This window comes from Nilaparvata lugens, chromosome 4 (genome assembly GCF_014356525.2).
Source record: "Nilaparvata lugens isolate BPH chromosome 4, ASM1435652v1, whole genome shotgun sequence".
NCBI classification, from domain to species: Eukaryota; Metazoa; Arthropoda; class Insecta; order Hemiptera; family Delphacidae; genus Nilaparvata; species Nilaparvata lugens.
The window spans coordinates 74273269-74297410 of NC_052507.1; the positions used below are offsets into that span (position 1 = coordinate 74273269).

Consider the following 24142-nt stretch of genomic DNA (forward strand, 5'->3'; position numbering starts at 1 on the left):
TTTAGCAGTGATTCTTCGGTGGCAGGTTGCTCTTCGGTGGGGAACAGGAAACTTAATAGAGGCTGATGCTTGCGGCTGGCTTTAATTGCATGGTGGGCGGCGGTTTTTTGTGGTAGGCTGTCTTGTATTGGCATCTGTTTTTCTAATATTTTCGGTTCTTCTAATAATGTTTTCGGTAAATCACTTCTGAATGTGGTGTATGACGTTGAAATATCCTGCTTTTCTTGGTTTGTTTCATTGGAGCTTGTGCTTGTTATATCGGGGGTATCATATAGTCCTGGTTTATTAGCTGTAGTTTTCTGTATATCTGGTGGCGGGTCGTTGGGTGCTGGGTTCTGGGTTTTTTGTTGATTAAATCCTATTGCATGTGCTAGTGTATAATTTGTACTTACTTGTTGAGGTGGCGGTTTATAATTTCTGTTGTAATTGTTTTGTGTGTGATTATTATGTGAGTTTAATCGATCTCGGCCATCATAGTGATTCTTACGATTGCTCTGCTGGGCATAGTGGTTGGTTGTGCGATTTTGAAATTTTTCATTATTCCAGTTACCATTTTGCTTGTGCTCATAGCGGCGTTCAAATTGAGGGGCAGATCGGTAGCGATCATATGATACCGGTTCATAATTTTGGCTGTTATACTGACTAAATTTTGAGTTATGTTGATTTGGTGCGTATCTCTGGTCTGAACGGTGGTTTGATATTGCCATCACAGACTGTATGCCATATAAATGATTTATCAGCTGCTTGCAATCAGTAATGGGTTGTGTGGCGAGTGCCATTCTAACTTGATACGGTAGCTTCTTTAAAATAATACTTGCTAATGCCGATTCATTAATGGGCTCGCTCAATTGAGAATTTTTAAACTGTAGGGCAGTGACGAAAGTGGTACATGCACCGTCTAAGTTAGGGTTGAAATCGCATGATATAATGTCCGCTAGCACGTCCAACTGTTTACTTCTGCTCCAATACTGTTCCAGGAAGACAGCGACAAACTCATCCAATGATGTAAATTCATGGGCTCTACTCCGAAAGAACATCAGGGGTTCGCCAATCAATAAATTAGTCAAACGGAGACGCCAAAAATTCCAAGAGGTAGGTGCAAGAGTTTGTACTAATTTTATCTGATCAATGAATGGTTGAGGTTGCAAATGGCGATCAGTGTTATCAAATTTTCCTAGTCCTTGTAATATACTATGTACGTTGAGGTTGTCTGTTTGAATTCCTTGAGGTTGTTGTTGAATATGATTTTCCAATGCTATTATTTTTTCCTGTGTTATCTGCCATTGACTATTATGTGTAATTTTATTTGCGTTTATTTCTTGATTTAATTGAGTCAGAGTGGATTTTTGAATTAGTAGAGTTCCATTAAAGCTTTACAGGTTTCAGTGTTTTGATTGATGCTACCTTGCAGTTGGTTCATTTTTGTGGACATATTAATCTGTTTGTTTTGTATTTCTTTAATATTGTTAATATTTTTGTCAACTGTAGTTGTTAAGTTTTGATTGGCAACGGTAATTTGTTTGTGAATTTCTTGGTGGCAATCGGCCTTAATGTTATTTGTTATATCCTGAATAGGTGTAGTGATTTGTGTAGTTAGGTTATCTATCCTTTCATTGAGTTCACATGTAACCGTATCCAACCTTTCCGATAATCCTGCCGTAACTTTATCCTGACTTTCTTTTTGTAGGGTTATCATTGCTTTTAACTCTTCCCTATGACTCTCTACTTTAGTTTCAATATTATCCAACCGTTGTTCTACTGATTTTATAGCGCCTGTGGTCTCTTTCATACCCTGTTCCACTGTTTGTTTATTTTCCTCTTTTACTGTAGCAATCTCTTTTTTAATCTCCTGCATCATACTATCCATTGTTTTTTGTAACATAATGTTGAAAGTGCTACTAGTTTGTTCCATTATTACCTTTTGAAGCGGATCTAATTCTGTGATTGAAAATATACTTTGTTTGCCCAGGTGTGACTTGGCCTCCGGCGATGCGGGTTCTGCAGGCTGCTCCTCGCCCCCTTCAAAGTTGATCTCTATTATCCGTTGATTCAATGGTGTGTCAGCGGCGTCGATTCGAGTGGAGGATAGAGGTTGCAGACCTGGTGGATCGAAGACTATCGACCCGACGCTTCCTGGTTCCCTTTCTCGTGGCGTATTGGCATCTACCGTGGTGGGGTTTGATGTGCTCGGAGTCGACAAAGTGGGATCTGTGCAACCGCCGTACATATATGAAACTTCAGAGTTTGCGGGAGTGTGATTCATTATGTCAAATATGATAAATGCTAATTAAACAGTGATAAGAATGATGAGCGAGAATGCTTAAAAAAAAAAAAAGACACAAACCGGGACTTACAGTGAACAGTGATGTGTAAAGTGTTTGGATACTCTTACAACAAGGTATTTATACTTAAGTTTTTTACAATGTTCTAGCGCCCCCAATGTTTTGTTGATTTATTCTTGGCTAGTTTACAGGCTGCGACTTATTTTCCAACCGGCTTAAACACCTAATATATTTTTGACTAGAAAGTAATAGCAGTTTAGGCTTATAAAATATAATCTCTCTCTATAACATGTAATTTTTCACAGTACTAATAATATAAAATTTTCTTTAAAACATATAATTTCTCTCTATTTAAAGCTCTTGTTTCCCCAAAAAGTAATACAAATTTTCCTTCGCCAGTTTTCCTCACAACTCGTATAAGTTATCTATAATTTTCAATATGGTTATTGACCTAATTTCAAATAATTATTCAATGAGCTTGGCTCTCATCATCAGTCCCACGTTGGTACGACATGTCTTTATGCTGTATCCGTGGCCTATCACGTTGGGCGACATGTCTTTATGTCACGTTATTCTTTATATTAAAATAACGATTAGCCTCCTGCTTGGCATCAGTCGGTAAAGCATGAGATTTAATATAATTAGGTCGTGGTTTTTCTAATAGTATTCAGTCTTAAAAAATCTTGATAGGCCTAGATATGGGCTTCTCCAATAACTCTTGTAATTCAATAAATAATAAATATATATATATAAATGATACTTATACTATAGTGTTGAGGAATAAAAAAATAAATTGCACACCATGAAAGTTTCATATATATATTACACAAATAATGCAAAAATCAATCGAGGCAAAAAATATATATAGAGCGATAAAAAATATAATATGAAAATAGAACAATAATTGAAATCAATAAAAATATCACAGGCTAAACTTTATATTCTAGATTTATGGCACGAATCATTACCATGTGCCTTTATCTTAAAATCATATGCATTCTGTTGCATGTAGCTGCGATATGCGCTTGCTAATACTTGTCGACTTGGATAATTCAATTAAAAATGTGTGCTCTAAGATCAGCTTGATAATTAGCCACTAATAATCCAAATATATATATATATTAAAATCTCTAGTATTTAGTAGATTTATTTGTATCGAATATATATTTTTATCTCAGGGTGCAAGATTCGGCACCTGACGGAATAGGTAGAGCCATTCATCTAGTGAATTAGAACTATAATAAATTATCGCAAATTGTATTGCAAAAAATTAAATATTATATGCATATGTTTTAATAGCCTAGATTTCGTACTTCTTTGATTTAATAGAATTTCTAAAATATTGATCTATATATTTTTCTTTCAATTAAATACCTTTAATACTAATTTTTACTTGCGCAAGTATTACTCTTATTAATTTCTCAATTTATAATAAAACCCTTTCGGCGAGCTAGCTTTGATCATCAGATTAATTCGAAGCACTAGGGCGCCCATCACTAATTCAAATTTAATCACTCACGTGTCGAAAATCTTCTTGTAAGCCGCCGATGTCGATCCAACTCCATGTGGTCCGGGAATATGGTAGCCGGAATCGTCTCCTCCAAGGGGTTATAAATTTAATTAAAAATGAAAATGACTTCTGCTTCACAATAGCATCACGAAGTCTTTTAAGAAATTTAATAATTTACTTTAACTTTAACTTTTACAAAATCATTAGTAAGGTACTTCGCTCTAAAATATTTGGGGTCCTCTTATGGTGGCATTTGGCTGGCGAGTGCTGGTTCTTCCTTTTCAAGTTTTACAGATCCTCTTTCCGACTTTCAAATTAGCATAAAATTTAAATATCTTAATCCTCCGCCATTAAGTTCAAATAGATCTTACAAAAAATACCAAAATATTGCTTAGATTATATGATTAATAATTTCTTTGCATTCGAGCCATATCGATAACATAGATTACACAAATTTTAACACAAATCTAGTACATTTATATAAATATATATAAATATTTTTGAATTGGCCTACAGTTGCCGCCTATTAACTGCCGTTTTACTATTGGTGCATGCAAATTTTATTCGGTATTCATGCGCCTGGTAACTCTTATTTCCTGAATACATTAAATTATTTTTATTTGGTTTTTTATTTATGCTCTTTGCATGCTAGTTAATATTCTATACATTAATATTAATTCCATGCTACCTAATAATTAGCCACGTGGACGGGTGTTTTTTCATATTGCACACCATCTGATTGCAATAAAGCTCTGCCAAGGGGTTTTGGTCAGATTCTACGTTCCTCGGTTTGATCGATCTCTAGGTCACCGATCCGTGAATACATGTACATAACCTCAATCTTCAAATATTTTATATAATAATCTATTTATGAGCAATAAACTTCCTTCAAATCCTTTTTAGGTTCTTGTACCATTTAGCCAGAATAACATAATAAGTATTACCATAGAGAAAGAATAGCTTAAGTAGATATTTCATGGTACAGGGCGAATATGTCGCAACTTTTACTGTTATCTCAAGCCGATTACTGTCGATTATTGTCGATTTTTACTGTTTTGACCGGGTGAGAGTATGAACGGCACAGTATGAGAGACTACCAGCGTCACACAGCTTAACTGGAAAAAACTACGTGGCCATCGGCTTGGGATAACAGTAAAAGTTGCGACATAAACGCCCTATTCCATGGGATATCTACTCACGCTATTGTTTCTCTATGCTATTACTGACAAACAAACTTACTTACTAAGCAATACGAATTATAAACCTACTGCCTTCATTGAGTAGTTGTTCTCATGTCCCAGTTACTACTGCTATCTACCGGCGAAGTCAGAAATACGTTCCGACCAATCAGAAACGAGTAGGCGGTGCTTAGTTAGGAGGCGTGGTCTGAGGGGAAAATTCAATGAGTTGCTACTGCTACATACTTGCAGAGTTTGAAAATACCTTGTTATTATTTTACAGGAGTCAGACATTCACATCTTCAAACTGCGTTCAGCCCCGCACACACACATCGATTTTTGATCCCACGACATTTTGCCGTCCTTATGAATTCTATCAGATTAAACGGAACTTGACAAACATCATCTGTTTGAAATCATCCATTTAATCTAATATCATAAAGACGGCTAAATATCGTACAAACAAAAATCGATGTGTGGGTGCGGGGCTGAACGCAGTTTGAAGATGTGAGTGTCTGACTCCTGTAAAATAATAACAAGGTATTTTCAAACTCTGCAAGTATGTAGCAGTAGCAACCATTGAATTTTCCCCTCAGACCACGCCTCCTAACTAAGCACCGCCTACTCGTTCCTGATTGGTCGGAAACGTATTTCTGACTTCGCCGGTAGATAGCAGTAGTAACTGGGACATGAGAACAACTACTCAATGAAGGCAGTAGGTTTATAATTCGTATTGCTTAGTAAGTAAGTTTGTTTGTCAGTAATAGCAATGAGAAACAATAGCGTGAGTAGATATCCCATGGAATAGGGCGTTTATGTTGCAACTTCTACTGTTATCCCAAGCCGATAGTCCACGTAGTTTTTTCCAGTTAAGCTGTGTGACGCTGGTAGTCTCTCATACTGTGCCGTTCATACTCTCACCCGGTCAAAACAGTAAAAATCGACAGTAATCGGCTTGAGATAACAGTAAAAGTTGCGACATATTCGCCCTGTACCATGAAATATCTACTTAAGCTATTCTTTCTCTATGGTAATACTTATTATGTTATTCTTGTTTAGTTAACAAACCACTCATTATTTGATTTAATCATTTTCAAATTCATAATCGAATTAATGAAGTCAAGTAGAAATAAATCACTGATGAGATGGATTTGATTCTCCTATCTTGTTCCTCCAAATATGTATGATCTCTAAGGCTAGGCGCACACCAGTTAGTCAAGACAAGACATGATCAGACACGTTCAGTCACAATATTTCACATAGTTGCTCATGAAGACATTTCTAATTGCAATGACTAAACAGTGTTAGTTGCGTCATAAGCAGCAATGTGCATTATTGCGACTAAACGTGTCTGATCATGTCTTGTCTTGACTAACTGGTGTGCGCCTAGCCTTAGAGATCATACATATTTGGAGGAACAAGATAGGAGAATCAAATCCATCTCATCAGTGATTTATTTCTATTTGAGTTCATTAACTCGATTATGAATTTGAAAATGATTAAATCAAATCTTGAGTAGGTTGCTAACTGAACAAGAATAACATAATAAGTATTACCATAGAGAAAGAATAGCTTAAGTAGATATTTCATGGTACAGGGCGAATATGTCGCAACTTTTACTGTTATCTCAAGCCGATTACTGTCGATTATTGTCGATTTTTACTGTTTTGACCGGGTGAGAGTATGAACGGCACAGTATGAGAGACTACCAGCGTCACACAGCTTAACTGGAAAAAACTACGTGGACTATCGGCTTGGGATAACAGTAGAAGTTGCAACATAAACGCCCTATTCCATGGGATATCTACTCACGCTATTGTTTCTCATTGCTATTACTGACAAACAAACTTACTTACTGAGCAATACGAATCACAAACTTATTTCTGCCTTCATTGAGTAGTTGTTCTCATGTCCCAGTTACTACTGCTATCTACGGCGAAGTCAGAAATACGTTTCCGACCAATCAGGAACGAGTAGGCGGTGCTTAGTTAGGAGGCGTGGTCTGAGGGGAAAATTCAATGAGTTGCTACTGCTACATACTTGCAGAGTTTGAAAATACCTTGTTATTATTTTACAGGAGTCAGACACTCACATCTTCAAACTGCGTTCAGCCCCGCACACACACATCGATTTTTGATCCCACGACATTTTGCCGTCCTTATGAATTCTATTAGATTAAACAGATGATGTTTGTCAAGTTCCGTTTAATCTGATAGAATTCATAAGGACGTCAAAATGTCGTGGGATCAAAAATCGATGTGTGTGTGCGGGGCTGAACGCAGTTTGAAGATGTGAGTGTCTGACTCCTGTAAAATAATAACAAGGTATTTTCAAACTCTGCAAGTATGTAGCAGTAGCAACTCATTGAATTTTCCCCTCAGACCACGCCTCCTAACTAAGCACCGCCTACTCGTTCCTGATTGGTCGGAAACGTATTTCTGACTTCGCCGGTAGATAGCAGTAGTAACTGGGACATGAGAACAACTACTCAATGAAGGCAGTAAGTTTGTAATTCGTATTGCTTAGTAAGTAAGTTTGTTTGTCAGTAATAGCAATGAGAAACAATAGCGTGAGTAGATATCCCATGGAATAGGGCGTTTATGTTGCAACTTCTACTGTTATCCCAAGCCGATAGTCCACGTAGTTTTTTCCAGTTAAGCTGTGTGACGCTGGTAGTCTCTCATACTGTGCCGTTCATACTCTCACCCGGTCAAAACAGTAAAAATCGACAATAATCGACAGTAATCGGCTTGAGATAACAGTAAAAGTTGCGACATATTCGCCCTGTACCATGAAATATCTACTTAAGCTATTCTTTCTCTATGGTAATACTTATTATGTTATTCTTGTTTAGTTAACAAACCACTCATTATTGATTTAATCATTTTCAAATTCATAATCGAATTAATGAAGTCAAGTAGAAATAAATCACTGATGAGATGGATTTGATTCTCCTATCTTGTTCCTCCAAATATGTATGATCTCTAAGGCTAGGCGCACACCAGTCAAGACAAGACAAGACATGATCAGACACGTTTAGTCACAATACTTCACATAGTTACTTATGAAGACATGTCTAATTGCAATGACTAATCAGTGTTGGTTGCGTCATAAGCATCAATGTGAAGTATTGCGACTAAACGTGTCTGATCATGTCTTGTCTTGTCTTGACTAAATGGTGTGCGCCTAGCCTTAGTGATCATATTTGGAGGAGCAAGATAGGAGAATCAAATCCATCTCATCAGTGATTTATTTCTATTTGAGTTCATTAACTCGATTATGAATTTGAAAATGATTAAATCAAATCTTGAGTAGGTTGCTAACTGAACAAGAATAACATAATAAGCATTACTGACAAACAAACTTACTTACTGAGCAATACGAATCACAAACTTATTTCTGCCTTCATTGAGTAGTTGTTCTCATGTCCCAGTTACTACTGCTATCTACCGGCGAAGTCAGAAATACGTTTCCGACCAATCAGAAACGAGTAGGCGGTGCTTAGTTAGGAGGCGTGGTCTGAGGGGAAAATTCAATGAGTTGCTACTGCTACATACCTGCAGAGTTTGAAGATACCTTGTTATTTTTTTGCAGGAGTCAGACGTCCACATTTTCAAACAAACTGCGTTAAGCACCGCACACATACATCGATTTTTTATCCTACGATATTTAGTCGTCATTATGAATTCTATCAGATTAAACAGAACTTTACAAACATCATCTGTTTGAAATCATCCATTTAATCCAATAGAATTCATAAGGACGGCAAAATATCATACAAACGAAAATCGATGTGTGTGTGCGGGGCTTTATAGAAATTATTCAAGGTTGAGGTTTTAATGAATAGAAAGTCGTTTTGAAACTTTTGGATGAGATTCAAAATAATGGTAGCGTTGGAAACGGTTTTGAACGAATGACTGTTGCTTCTACTTAAATCGTAAATATTGTGTATGAATGAATAAATGCAGTATTGGAATATTGTGAATGATACAACATTTTAATGGTGAATGGAGAATCAAAACTGCAAGAATTATAGTGTAGACAAAATTAATGAACTCAAGATGGGATGGTATTTGCATATGTATTGACACAGTGACACCCGTACAACAACCTCATTTTCGATTTATTTGCAGTCTCTTAATAGCTCATAAAATACCATTAGTTCTTATGAGAGCTTCCACAGAGTGGCAGACTATTCATGTGTGAACACTCCCAAAAGAAACAATGCTATTCTTTTCCACTTTAACAGTTTCCGCTCAAGGCTCTAGTCTCTCATATCCATCATTAGAATATAAATTCATTCAATCTCATAGAGCAAGAAAAGCTATACAGGAATTTATCAATAAATAAATAAGAGATGAAAACTCAAGATGAAATAGATTGGTATGATTATTCGTTTGACACAATTAAATCTTGGAACTTTTCATAGGAACAAATGTAACCAAATAGTAGCTCATGAAACAATTTTACATGATCATTTACCAATGTGTGAATTTGTTCCTCAAAATTATAATAAAACCGGATGACACTGCAGTGTCAGAATGAAAAATGCTTTGACAGAACTCAATTATTAAAACAGAGGTAATTGGAGCAGATTTTATGTAATAAATTTGATTAAATTGACACGTATTTTTCACAAAAAAAAAAACATATTAAGCTCTACATATACGAACAAAAATATAACCAAATACCAGCTCATGTAGCAATAAGTTCACATGATTGAATCAGTTACAATGTGTGAATTTGTTCCTCAAAATTATAATAAAACCGGATGACACTGCAGTGTGAGAATGAAAAATGCTTTGACAGAACTCAATTATTAGAGCAGAGGTAATTGGAGCAGATTCAATGTAACAAATTTGATTAAATTGACACGTATTTTTCACAAAAAATATATTAAGCTCTACTTATAGCATGGTGTGCGAAGAGATTGAGATCTATTGAGGGGAAAATGTTTTGAACATCAAACAGCGCTTTCAAAGAGAGTCTCACATTTGCTGTCAAATTAGTGTAAATGTTCATGTAGCCGTAGGGTCATGAAACGCATGAAAACAAAGAGTAATGTGGGTATCGTCACCTCACTTCACACTTAGTTAGTTTGAGGATGCTTATGTGTGGTAGTATTTTTGTTTATTTGGTGTTGTTTGCTCTCTTTTCTATGATAGATTATGTGTTATCATTGCTTGAAATACATAACTGTAGTTTAATGACCACAATATATGGTTCTTAAGTTGAAAGATCATATCTCATCATTTCTTGATTATAGTTCCTAATATTAATTGAAATATTCTCGTACCAGTAACATCCTATTGATAATAATTATTTTAGAATTGAAGCATGTTATGAGTAAATTCCATTATGAACCTAACTTCTAGACACTTGAATTATCGTATCTAGACTGCTTTTATTATCTTAATTCAGAGATGAAAACAATTTTGGGAGAATGCCTGTTGGTTCATCCCGAATTTTTTAATCAATTATAATAAGTGTTTACAAGTGTTTGAATTTTAATATTACTAGTGTTTACAAGTTCGTGTTTGTTCAATGGTTCCAAATTTTCTTAAATAACTCAATATTATTCGTTACAAGTCGTAATTGAGAGTAATATCTAATCAATTAATTAATTCAAGTCATCTCAATTAAAATTTTATTATCTTCATGTTTATTTTGGACTAAAATTTTATAAAAATTGTAGACGTGTAATTCTAACCTTATATTGGATTTTGTCACTTAAAAATTTGGAAGAAAAATAGCACAAGGACTACCTTATTATTTCATCTACGAATGTTATCACATTAGTGGTATTTGCATTGTAAATGGATGATAAATAAAATAATAATTAGTATAAATAAAAAATAGATAAATCAACGTTTATCATTGAGTAGGAAAATACTATATATTATCCTCCACCCGATACTAAAGAAAAATTCAATAGTAAATTATAGTCACTTATTCTACTGCTCAAATCTTTTACCTTGACTCTCTGGTAAGAATACCTTAGTACTCCTTTTTCTAATTCTTGAGGGAGTTTATGTGTGGCTGCATTATATTCATGTTATTTGTTTGCCTGTTATTGTTTGTCTCTCCTTGAATTGGTCCCATACAGATTGCATGGATGTCATCTCCATAAACATGTAGGTCTTGGCATCTGCCATTGGAGATAGCCTAGTTATAATTCACGTATTACGTTTTCATACAATAATAGTACAAGTTTGAAGAAGCTGTTTCTGGGAAAAGGTGAAATGTAGGTGAAGTTGAATAATAGTTGGAGAAGATATTTTCTATGCAACAAAGATTTTCTATGCACTTTTCAGAAAAGTGATGCTCTCTGCTACAGCATCGGATAACAAACTCTCCCCTCAGGAAAAAGGTTAGACAGTAGCTGCACAAATAACTATCATTTTGGAAAGGAAAACAAGATTTCATTCTCTATCGAACATGAATAATATCATCTCTTCGAATAATTTAGAAACTACGTCAAGTGAAGAAAATTTTGATCCTCTTATCTAGTACTAGTTACTGAATCGCAAGCGTACACCAGAAGCACTGAACACTTCATAGAACGGAAAATTGTTTGAATCTTGTTTCAAGCTATGATCAACATCTGTCTGTTGATGAATAAGCTAGCCCCGATAAATTCTGATACGATTATCATACTTGGAATCACGATACATGGAAGAACAATTTTCCACCCTTTTCACTCCAATCCAATCAATTTTAATCTCTTTCTCTCTTCTTCTGTGCATGCTTTTCTCCTTCTTTGATGTTAACTGTCAATATTAAACTATGAGTTCAATTATGAATATGAATAAGATACTTCTGAGACATACACTATACCAGTAATTTATGGATATGGTGGTAGCATACAACATTCATAGGCTCATGCAATTTGGTTAGAACCACATTTACTACGCTAATTTTTATTTATAACCAGTATCAGAGGCCGTGTCCTGTTCTTCAAAATAGTCCCATTAGCTATAATGAGATTATTCATTCTTCTCCATTGCTATTTCAGATCGGATTGAAAGAATGTATGGAAATTGAAGTTTTGTAGATAAAGTTAGCCTACTTCATATCCATTAATATTGGAAAGTTTAACTGGAGTTGAATTTACTATTATTATGTAAAAATACCGTACAGTTATAAAATCTATTCATACCGAATCTTTACAACCGATGTATTCAGAAGTGATCTCTGTATTTCAATATACTGGACTATATTCAAACTACATTCGTATATGAACATTACCATAATCGGTAGGTAAGAATATATTCTAACTGAACAAACCAAAGTGTTAAAGGATTAAAATTTACACAAGGAATAGGGATGTTATGGAATTTCTCCACAAGTGAGAAGAAATATAATTATGTCTGTTTTATATAATTCTTCAAGCCAAACTATAGTTTCAATGCAATCAAGGAATGAATCATCGTCAGTCCAACCAAAAAGACCATTGCTGATGATAATGCTTTGAGTGATTTCAAACTATGGTTTGGCTTGCATAAATTATGTGGAACTGACTGACAACATCTCTCTCATTCCATCTTCCTAAAAAAATCGTCATGAGCATCTTAGGTGAGAAATGTTGTATCAAATACATTTCGGGCTGTTCCAAAAAATGAAAAATACCAGCAATTATAAATCAAAGTGGGAAAAAATGCAACAAGAAAGTTGGGAAACTTTCACTGAGCTTGTCGCATAGATCGTAAAACACTCGACGGGCGTGATGCGAATCCTTAAAAATTTACAGCCTGATATCCATCTTGGGACGCGCATAGCTTCGGCCATTAACCGTATCCAGATGTCAAACTTATCCTCAATTTACTGTTCCTGGAACATTCGGCAATGGGACCCTGCGGCTATTGGGCCGTGTTAGAAAATTCTGTTGTAAAAACTCGCAAAGAGCTATAAAGTGCCAAATAGAATACTCGAGGGAAATACAGCAACGCCAAACCCATCCAATGCTCGATTCTGAGTTACGATCCGGAGATAGAACGATTCTGTAATGACTAAACATTAGACTCCGCTGCCTGGTAATATTTTGTAATAGGGGCCCACGTACATGAAAAATACTTTCCATGTAGTACAAATTAGAAAATTCCATTTTCATCTCACATTTTCATGCTCATGCTCATAAATTGCCAACTCATCAGATCCTCAACCTGGATTTCATTATTAATTTTTACAATACAACATCAATAGCGAAAGTGGTAACCATCTAGCGTAGGTATTCATCTATTTAATGCATTGCCAACACGTTTAACCTGTCAAACGCTTAAAAACTGAGAGTTTTTTAGAGTTCAGTTGAAGACAAAACTGGAAGGATAGTGTTTTTTTTTTTACTTTTTGTGTAGTTGAGAAGCTGATATTGTGGTATCATATTCAATGAAAAAGACTAAGGAATTGTCAAAAACCACAGATTTATTGATACTTAGAACGACCGGTCTCGGTTATTACACCATTGTCAATCTCTGATAAACTAAAACTCAATACAAGAGCAGAAGAATTTATACTAGTAGGCGAGTACTGCTATTGGTCAAGGGCATGAACGCCTGCCTTTTTGTTGTCATGGCGAGTCTGTAGCTTAAGCCGCCATTTTGTGACACCGTTGAGTGGGAGGAGACTGTCTATCTGGGCCAATGGCAGGCGTTCATGCCCTTGACCAATAGCAGTACTCGCCTACTAGTATAAATTCTGCTGCTTTTGTATTTCCAAGAACAATTTTAAATTCTGCTGCTCTTGTATTTCCAAGAACAATTTCGCTCTTGTATTCAGTTTTAGTTTATCAGAGATTGACAATGATGTAATAACCGAAACCGGTCTCTCTAAGTATCAATTGATCTGTGGTTTTTTGTCAATTTCTTGGTCTTTTTCATTCGACAATGTTTTTATTAGATTCATAAGTTTTTTCAGTTGTTTTAGTTCACGGTGATTTTTCGTGAACCTTCGAGAGTATAAAAATTTAACAATCTTCTCTATAAATTCAAAATTAAGTTATTTAAATGATTGACAAGTCCACATACCCCTTTGAGAGGAGGTCAGTGGCTGCTAAATTATCTATCCATCTATCCAATAGATGACTGAGTAATCATCTTTGCATAACCTCTTGACTGTGTATTTTCAATCAAGGTTTGAAACAGTTTTGGGCAAATGCCTTTTGTTTTACCTGAATTTTATATGTATTAATAACTGAATGAATGTATGAATACCTTCAAGTCATAGATATTTGTCAATTTTCAATGAATCGTATCCTAGCAACTCATAGGTTGGTTGCTCTCCTGAAATCAATTTTCTAACATTGTTTCTTGTTGGATTGTTTTTATTTTCAATTCTGGTTTGAAAACTGTCGGCTCGTGACTTGTCTCTTGAGGTCAGGACCCGCCTCTTGAGCGATATGTGTTCCCAGTTCTATTGTAGGGGTTGGAAACTTGGACACTGAATAAGGAAAGTGAGGCCAGAGTTCAAGTATTTGAGATGTGGATCTATCGGCGTGTTCTCCGTATATATCACAGACAGATAGTGCCGGTTGCACAGAAGCCGGTTAAATTTTAACCGTGAGTTATCCCACGAGAACCAATCAGAGAAGCCGTCTTATCAGAAAGGCCTTCTCTGATTGGTTCTCGTGAAATTAATCACGGTTGAAATTTAATCGGCTTTTGTGCAACCGGGCCATAAAGTCACAAATGCAGAGGCTATCAGAGGAATCAGTAAACAACTGGATATTGTAGGTGGTAATAGGATCAAACATACCTTGAGCACATAAAGAGAGGACCTAACTACGTGATTCTGCACCTCATAATCCAAGGTTAAATAGTTGGTAAGTGGTCTGTGGGACGTAGAAAAATGTCGTGGTTGAGAAACCTGAGGGAAGCATTCAACTGCACGTCACAGGACCTCTTTCGATCAGCAAAGCTAACAAAGTTATAATTGCCATGATGGTAGCTAAGGTCCTCCGTAATAGAGAAGGTACCTGAAGAAGAAAAAGAAAATTCTATAGTTTTCATTCTTACTCATATAATCTAATTGGTTTTGTTAGCTACTAAGTTTATCTTTTTTTGCTGTTGTTCAACTCCTCATTTATTGCACTTCTCGGAGAGGAAGAAAAAAGATAGACGAAGGAAGAGAGAAGTATACTCACTGATCTCATTAGACCCTTAGCTACGAACTGTAATCCTCTAATATTTATTATCATGAGAGCTCCTTAACAGTAAAAGCTTCTCCAATCCCTTCAATTCATTATCGATTCTCGCGGAGCTCGAGACAAAAAAGGTTGTAAAGTTTATAGAGCTATTTGCGTCCTAAGAATGGTTTCGAGTTATTAACTGGCAGGCTCGCTTCGCACGCTTCAACGTCTAGAAATCTCAAGCAGCCTCATGAATTCAAGAGTTCTCAGCTGTCAAATTCCATCTGATGGTGATGGTGATTTTGAATTAAAAGTGATCTTAGCTGGTCCTGAATTGGTCTTGACACAAGATATTATTATTCATCCTGTATTCAAATTCAGATCTATATGTGAACAGATAAAAATATATAATATTGACATTCTGAACAATTATTTACCGATCCTGAAGAAAGTAGAATTGGAAAATTACATATTTACATGTGTATTAGAATAATTGTCAATCTATTTTGGCATCGAGCTGACTGTTCTAGATAAGACAAAGAAAGCAAGATGGTAAAATAGGAATTAGAGAAACATGGATGAAATGGAGATCGGAAGCGGCTCACATATTAAGCTGCGTACACTTATACGCGCCTCCAACCCGCACCGAGCACGCTCCGCCCTCGTACCGCCCTCGTTCCTCCATCGCACCGCAGTCGCTCCGCCCCCGCTCTACAGTCGCACCGATCATAACGTTACGGAAGATGTTAGCACTTCTCGCGTCCCAATCTTGCTCCCCGGTCGATCATCAATCGATCTGCTCGAGTGACGTTCGGTTGCGGAGCAGAGCGAAAGTCTGTACGCACCTTTATGAGTAATCTGAAGAAATACAACATTGCCAATATTTTTCCATTCACTGACTTTTCTCTCAATGACTCGTAACTTACGTGAAGCTCAAACCGATAGGTCATCTGTTAACTTATCGGCAGGACCAAGCAACTATAAACATAAATTTCACTAATATTAGCTCTAAATATTCTCAATCTCACAGCCATTAAATTCCAGCGCTATATTACGTTTGACCATGGATGAAATATGGATGGGCTTGTGATTTTATGGGCTGTTAATTTATAGATCTACTATGGAAAACAATACATGAATCCGAATAAAATCATCACCATCCAGCATTCTCAATTTGAACCTTCGTGAAACGAATGCAACCTTTGACCATGTTTTTCCTCTTTTCAGATGAATATTATATCCAAATGATTCAACTGATTCCCTGTTTTAGGACTCCTAGCTAAACTGCAAAGCATGTCGATGACTCTTCAATGTGAATTTCTTGTCAAGAATCGATGAAAAATAATTGTTTTTCGATTACACTATGATTCTGTTGAGAATGAACGATATTTTTAGAATGTGTTATTTAAAATGTGATATTTTAAAAATTTTCTGAACGCGGAATCATCCAGAAAGAAAATGTGAGAATTTTTAGGATAGTTAGCTAGTGGAGTGTAGGCCTACTTCAAAAATAATGCTATGAATATTCTACCGAATAGTGTTTTTCAGCTGAGGGAAATATTTTCAACGTATGAAAAATTGTTCAGCTACTCACTAAAGAGGGTTGCATGAAGAGAATTGAATTTGAAAATTGATCCAGAATCCTGTCATCTGCTCATCTCTGACATACAATAGAAGGGATATGCCTCACAAAGTTCGTTATTGTCTGTCTTTCAAACAAATAAAGATATGAAGTGTCCATAGTGTCCAAAGAACCCTGATTTCAACTTTATTTTATTTCTCACAACATGTTTCGACTAATAATTGCCATTTCCAAGTCATTAATGTCATTGATAGATTATTAGATATGCCTGTATTGATATAAGTGATTTGGAATTTCTTTTTTAATTTTGTAGAGTTTGGAACGTTTTATTATATTACTTTTTGTGTAGTTGAGAAGTTGATATTGTGGTAATTATTCATATTGAATGAGAAAGACTAAGAAATTGTCAAAAACCACAGATATATTGATACTTAGAAAGACCGGTTTCGGTTATTACACCATTGTCAATCTCTGATAAACTGAATATTCATTTAATCTTGAATTATTCTAAACTGGCCAAGTTTGAATACAGTCTAGTTGTTTGAGATACAGAGAGTTCTAATTGATACATCGATTTTTAGGATTCGGTATGAATAGATGACATGACTGAAGTTTCACATTACACCATTGTCAATCTCTGATAAACTCCAGAGATTAGTTTATCCGAGACTCCAGTTTATCAGAGATTGACAATGGTGCAATAACCGAAACCGGTCTTTCTAAGTATCAATGAATCTGTGGTTTTTGACAATTTCTTAGTCTTTTTCATTCAATTTTATTAATTTATTATTTTCTGAATTGACAGGATAGCAAAGTTGGCTCTGAATGAGACTTACGAGAATAGCGGCCACTTCGACATCACGTTCACACTTTTCGTGTGGATTGCTTTCCTGCCTACCATCACGACACCAGTGCTCTACGCTTCGTGGCGCATGAGCAGGTGATTCAATTCATTCAATAACTCAATATAATTATTTATATTATAATTGACTGATCCAGTTTTCTCATTCTTTGTTTACAATCTTCTAGTGTTAAGAAGACTGTAGATTCTTTCAATAATTCATTTGAAAATTATTGGTAGTATTGAGAGAGATACTAGAGCTACTAGATACTAGATACATTATTATAATAATGTATAAAGAAAAAAAAGTCAAAGTACCCTGAATTCTGCTTTATTTTATTTCTCACAACATGCTTTGGCTATTGTGACGTGGTACTTTAGCACCATAAAATACTTTTGAAATAAATAATTGAGCTTTAATAGAATTGTAAAATGGAAAGAATAGATAGCCTAGTCAAGGTACCGCTCAAGTAAAATCGAATGTTATTTATGATAAAGAGTAATCATATTATCTAAAGCGATAAGAGAACCAAGCAAAATTGTAATTAAACAATAATGAGAATTCTTTGGCAGTAAATAAAATTATAAAGCGGCTTGTTTATTATTGGCAGATTATAAAAAATAAAAGATCGCATGTAGAATTTGAGGTTAGAATCCTTTGTTTTGATTTAATACATCAATCAATCTAAGATCAATCGACAGTTTATTGAATCGATACCTAACAAATCAGCTGATTGCTCAATCAACTATTACGAATTGAATTATAATTTTTACTCACAAAATATATATTATATATACTAGGGAAGGTTTATGTAAATTGATAAGAACGACTATTATTGTTACACGAGTATTTATTGAAATCCAAAAAAGTATGAAAACCAAGAGTACACAAAACTCAGATAAAAAATTAAATGTATATTGTATTATAGCATCATATATCGAGATTTATTTATTCGAATACTCTCAGACTATTACCTAATTTATTTATTTAGAAACTTTTATTTATCTTTGTATAACAAAGTTGGAGAAACCCTGAATCTTAAGTAACCAATTACATCATGTCTTACTAAGATTAGAAAGCCAATCAGAGGAAAGCCTTTAAATCGTTTAAGGAAGAGATGAAATTTTTCTGAAAATCATTCTCTCTGGCTTGTGATCTCGACCTGTGAGGAGCAAATGGAGATTAGGGTTCTTTCTTCCAATTAATTTTTTAAAAGCATCAAGCCAATCCCCTTTTAAATGTCAAATATATGTAATTACTGTTGATTATTTGTGAACTCAGTGTTGTTAAAGAGTTCTTAATTGTAATTTATTCCCGTGAATATATTTTTAATACTGATAGAAATCTATAAGAAATATGGACCATACACGAGCCCCGCGGAGACGAAGAGGACCTGGCCAATTAATTATAGGAGATAATTAATTATTCTACAAGAACATCATTACTGTGAGTGTATTAGTTTGTAATGAGCTCATTAGCAGCCTTTATCAGTGAATTGGGGAATTGATCAAAGCGCTATATAAATTTATTCAAGTTTAAGAAATTCGCAACGTGTTGAATACTATCATATAGTTCGTAAGAACTCTTTTTTATGAATTTATTTGGTTTATATAGGAAGCTTATTTCCATGCACGGCACGAACACACAAACCCTGAGATGTAAATTATTATTTTTATTAATTATTAGTTGTTCATTGATCAAAGTATGTCCTGTTTAATCTACAGAATGAACAGGTTCCAAGCTGCTAAATTCTGAACCGACTTGAAGTCCACATATCAGTATCAAATATAATATACATATTTTTAAAGCTCACAATAATGTGAATGCTGACGAATCCTGTGATAATCGTTCAAATATTGGAAAATTTATTTATTCAAAGAAAATTATAGATATAAGGATATTTTATATATATTATTTCATGGGAATATATTTTATGTTTTATGTCAGCATACAAGATCTTAGAAGTTTTTATTATTTCCCAATTCATCTCGTGATATACAGTTTGAGCTGTCTTGGTACCAAGCAATATTCTCCTGCAGCATATAAAAGCAATGAATCCATTAATATTATTATTATTCAGAGCATTTATTACTTGTCATCCTTTGGTGATAGTAATACTATTCAGCCAGAAAAATCTTACTGATAATTGATTACATTAATAGGTTTACAGTATATCATATAAGGATCCAGAGAACCTCAAGAACTGGCGTTGTAAGTTCCAAGGAATTTCAAAAGGGTAAATTGGTGCATACCTATATTCATGACAAGCGTTTTAAGGATCAACTAGAAAAACCATAGTTGATCTTCATTATTCTCGATTGAATATATGGTTACTGATAATTAGTATTCTTCTATAACTTCACGGAAGCAGCGGTAAGAATTATTGATCACCAGTCATTGAACCCTGTGGTGATTCATTATATTTGGAATATTCATGCATCTACTACTGAGCTAGAGCTGCGGTCTGAACCCAGCATATTTGCGAGCCGGACGGCCTTAACTTTTTGCAAATTTATTTGCAAAATAGGGATTTTAGCAACCGCTCCAGTATATATCAAAAATGCCGCACCACATAAGAATGGTTGGCAATATACCATTTTACACTATCAATTGCCATGACATACATGTCATTGATTATTAGATATACCCACGAAGATCAGTAATGTGAATAATAATAAACTGATTAAAGCTACAGAAAAGTAGAGTAGACATTATAATCCTATACTATTAAACAAGCAATTTCTGTTTATATGTTTGTATTTTACCGGATCTCGAGAACTGCTCTAAAGATGCGTACAGATATACGCGCCGCGAATATGAGCAATTCACTTTTAATCAGCTGATTATATCTGTATTTTTACAGAAACGGTGAGATACAGATATAAAAAGCTTGGCATCAGCTGATTGAAAGTGAATTGCTCATGTTCGCAGCGCGTAAATCTGTACGCAACTTCTCACGGAATTCAGAACATAGTAGGTTTATAATATTATAAAAATTCGATTGCACTAGGTCTCATCCCTGGGAAAACTCGCTGAAGGACATTAAAAGGATAATTATTATCCATCCTTGGAAAAACAGCTGATAATAATTATTTCGTTGTCTGTTGATGATGAAAGTGAGTGGGCGAGTTCATGTGGATGTGACTGTGTCAAAATTATGACTCAGCTGTTGAACTTTTGTAATCATTCAGTCAGGTACTTAGTGCCGGTTGCAAAGAACCTGGGTTATTTTCAGTCCTGATTGATTCCAGTAGATCCATCTTTTTGAAATGGTCCTCTCTGATTTGGTTCACGTGAAATTGATCAGGGTTGAAATTTAACCGGCTTTTGTGCAACCGGGCCTTTGTGAGGGAAATTTTTGCATTCCTCTGGGAATTAATCTCAATTTACTGTGATTAGATAGAACATTTCTGAATAAACTATGAATGTTATTAAAATTTCTTCATTCGTAATACATTTTTTATGCTTTAGTACTCCAGAGCGAAGCTCGGTCCCCGATATTTCTGAATACCAAGAGCAATAAGCCTTTTTTCTTCATTCCTAATTATTATTTGATTATGATTGTGTTTCCATCATTAATTGATGAATAAATATAATTTGAATTCCGATAGCAAGATCAACTAACATACAATCTATAATCATTCTATAATAAAAAAAATATTCTACTTATAGTGATTATAATCTTCTCTCATGCGAAACTATCGATTTTCCATGTCCATATCGTCCCTTCTGATATGGAGAGAATTCCATCAATGTGAAAATGAAAAGTTGTTCCCCAAAAGATTTCTTCTGCAGTATTTTGGAAATTTGAAACTCTCTGGAGCCCTGAAGGCTCTTGCAACTTACGAGGCTACTGAAACATTCTATAGCCGTGTAATATTTTATATAGAAAACTATTACATTCAAGTTTATCAGCCCACAGAACACAGAATAATGTAAGTAGGCCTAAATTAATCATTTTTTCGGGTTTCTTATGCCAAACATAATAATTCCACCTTCTATTTCTTTGAGGCAAATAGCTACTAATTCCACCTTCTATTTAAATTTCTTTGTGGCAAATGGATACTAACTTATTTTTTACCTTCAATTCATTCTTGTATATTCATAACCAGTTAACTAGATAGATGACGTCAGAAAATCAAAATTCAGGTTACACTATACTGTCCTTGTGCGCCTCAAAATATCCATTCACTGAATAGATTGAGTAGTACTAGAGAGATTCAATAATAGGATCAGTATTGGGAACATGTTCTCAGTAAGGAATGAATAATGCTGATCATGTAAGACTCACTGAATATCAATGCAAGGTATCTCACAGAAAACTCAGATATATCTTGAAACAAGTGAATACGAGAGAGGCTTCCCAACTCTCTCTAGCCCTTTGATCCACGTTGAAATTTCAAATATGTTATTGACAGTCGGAATGAAAGTGGAGAACGCTTTGAGAATGCATTGCAATAGCGTCTATCTGTAGAACAGCTCAGTCTCTCACAATATCCTACAATAAAAAAGAAACGAAGCTTTCACAAAGAAGCGAAAATAGCCTATGGAAAGCGGCGATTTGGGGCTTGAATACACTCAACCGTATCAATAGCAAAACGTATTTCGTGATTGGTTGTTTCATGTTTCCCCGTCTTGTTTTGTTTTTCAACACATGAATAATCCACAAAAATAAATATTCAATAATATTACTCTTCCATAGCTCCCGTTGCAATTTGGATTGTTATTATGCTATTTCTTTCCAGATACATGTTGAAAAAAGATTGATCTTGGAACCTACTTATAATTTTTTTTTTATTTATTGTTCAGAAATTATTTTGGTTCCACTACGAGTGTCACCATCTACTCTTACTACGTTATATCAGAGAGAAGAGAATAAGAATATTCGTTTGTCTCTGGTTACTTATTTTTTTCTTTTTTCTACAAAAACGTTGATGTATATTTCAATATAAGTGGATAATATCATAGAGAAACGATAGCATAGATATCCCATGGTATAGGGCGTTTATGTCGCAAGTTTTACTGTTATCCCAAGCTGATAGTTCACATAGTTCTTTCCTATGCAGCTGTGTGACGCTGGTAGTCTCTCAAATTGTGCCGTTTATGAACTCTCACCCCAACAAAACAGTAAAAAATGACAAAAACCGACAGTAATCGGCTTGAGATAACTGTAAAGTTAGAGAGATCTGTAAAGTAAGAGTTAACTGTAAAGAGTCTAATGTAAAGAGTCTAACTGTAAAGTTAAGAGTTTAACTGAGTTAAACTGTTTAAGAGTCTAACTGTAAAGTTAGAGTTTGATCGGCTTGAGATAACTGTGTCGCAACTTAAAAGTTGCGACATAAATTCCCTATACCATGGGATATCTACTTACGCTATTGTTTCTCTATGCTAATATGTAGTAGCTATGTAGTTATAAGTAAATATAACCTATTGAAATTGTCTTATTTTTATTTTCATCTAGTTTTTGCCTTGGTTAATGTCCATCTTCAACTCATGAATGTAAGACAAAAATAAAGAATGAATCAAATCAAATATGAAAAAAATTGAAAATGTCACATTCCTTGAACTTATGGTAGAAAAGTGCATTTATCAAGGGAAAATATTTTTTTATTGAAGCAATAAAAAATATTCAAAGTATGGTAGTTTCATGCAGTGCTTATGGATGTACGAATCGGCATGCGCCAGATAAAAATATTTCTTTTCATACATAAGTATTTTTATATTTTCATCGGTCATGTTTCATGCAGGCTAAGCCTAGTGCCAAATGATCGTTTCAAGGAATATTGTGCTTAGGTTGATTCATCTTAATTTTTTCCAAGTAATAAAATATAAGTTTCGGTAATATTATAATAAATATTTTATTTCCATAGATCCAATATAGGTATCCATATTCCATTCCATTAATTTGTCTTATATTGTAATATTTTGTGAACTATGAAAATATTGTATGCTAAATTTGTATTATAAAAAATATTATTTGCTAAAATTGTCTATAAATTCTTCATCATTGCTATTGTTTTATTTTTCCCGTTCTTATAATACCGTATGTAGTTATTTATTATCTTATATCAAATATAGGAGTATAGAGTATAGGAGTTAGGTACCTATACTTAAGTTGCAAAACGAATGAGAAACAGTTTCACGAAATATTGTGATAACGGTTAATTTATTATTATTTGCCATCTAATAAAATATACGGTAATATTAGCGATCTATAATAAATGTTTTATTTTCCATATCCTAAATACATGGTAATGGGAAAATATTTTAAAAATGAGATTCATTTGCAAATAGAATGGATCAAAATCTGTAGTGAGGTAGGTTCACTAAATTAGATGTTTGGTCGAGTTAAAAATAATGTTTAATGAACAAATCATTGTATCACATGGTAATGGAAATGACGAAAAGTTGAAAAATAATTATATTGAAATCCATCAAGTATGTCGAAAGATATAACGCAATGAAAGGCGATGTTTTCCCATATAAGTTTGTCTGGGCGCCTGACTTCTTGCCCGATATTCAATGGCGACGAGAAATGAAGGAGGCATCATGCTTCCAAACGCTTGAAGGTATAGCTTAGTCATCTAACTATATATCAATGGTATGAACCTCTAACAGGAAGGGG

General features: G+C 34.5%; 1 protein-coding gene across 1 annotated transcript in view; it reads left to right on the forward strand.

Annotated features, from left to right (window-relative positions):
• The window catches only part of LOC111050764, a 116182-nt gene that overhangs the window by 81445 nt on the left and 10595 nt on the right, over nt 1-24142 (forward strand). The window contains exon 5 of the mRNA XM_039426423.1: nt 17481-17615. Coding sequence (XP_039282357.1) covers nt 17481-17615 — 135 coding nt within the window. The remainder of the gene's footprint in view (nt 1-17480; nt 17616-24142) is intronic.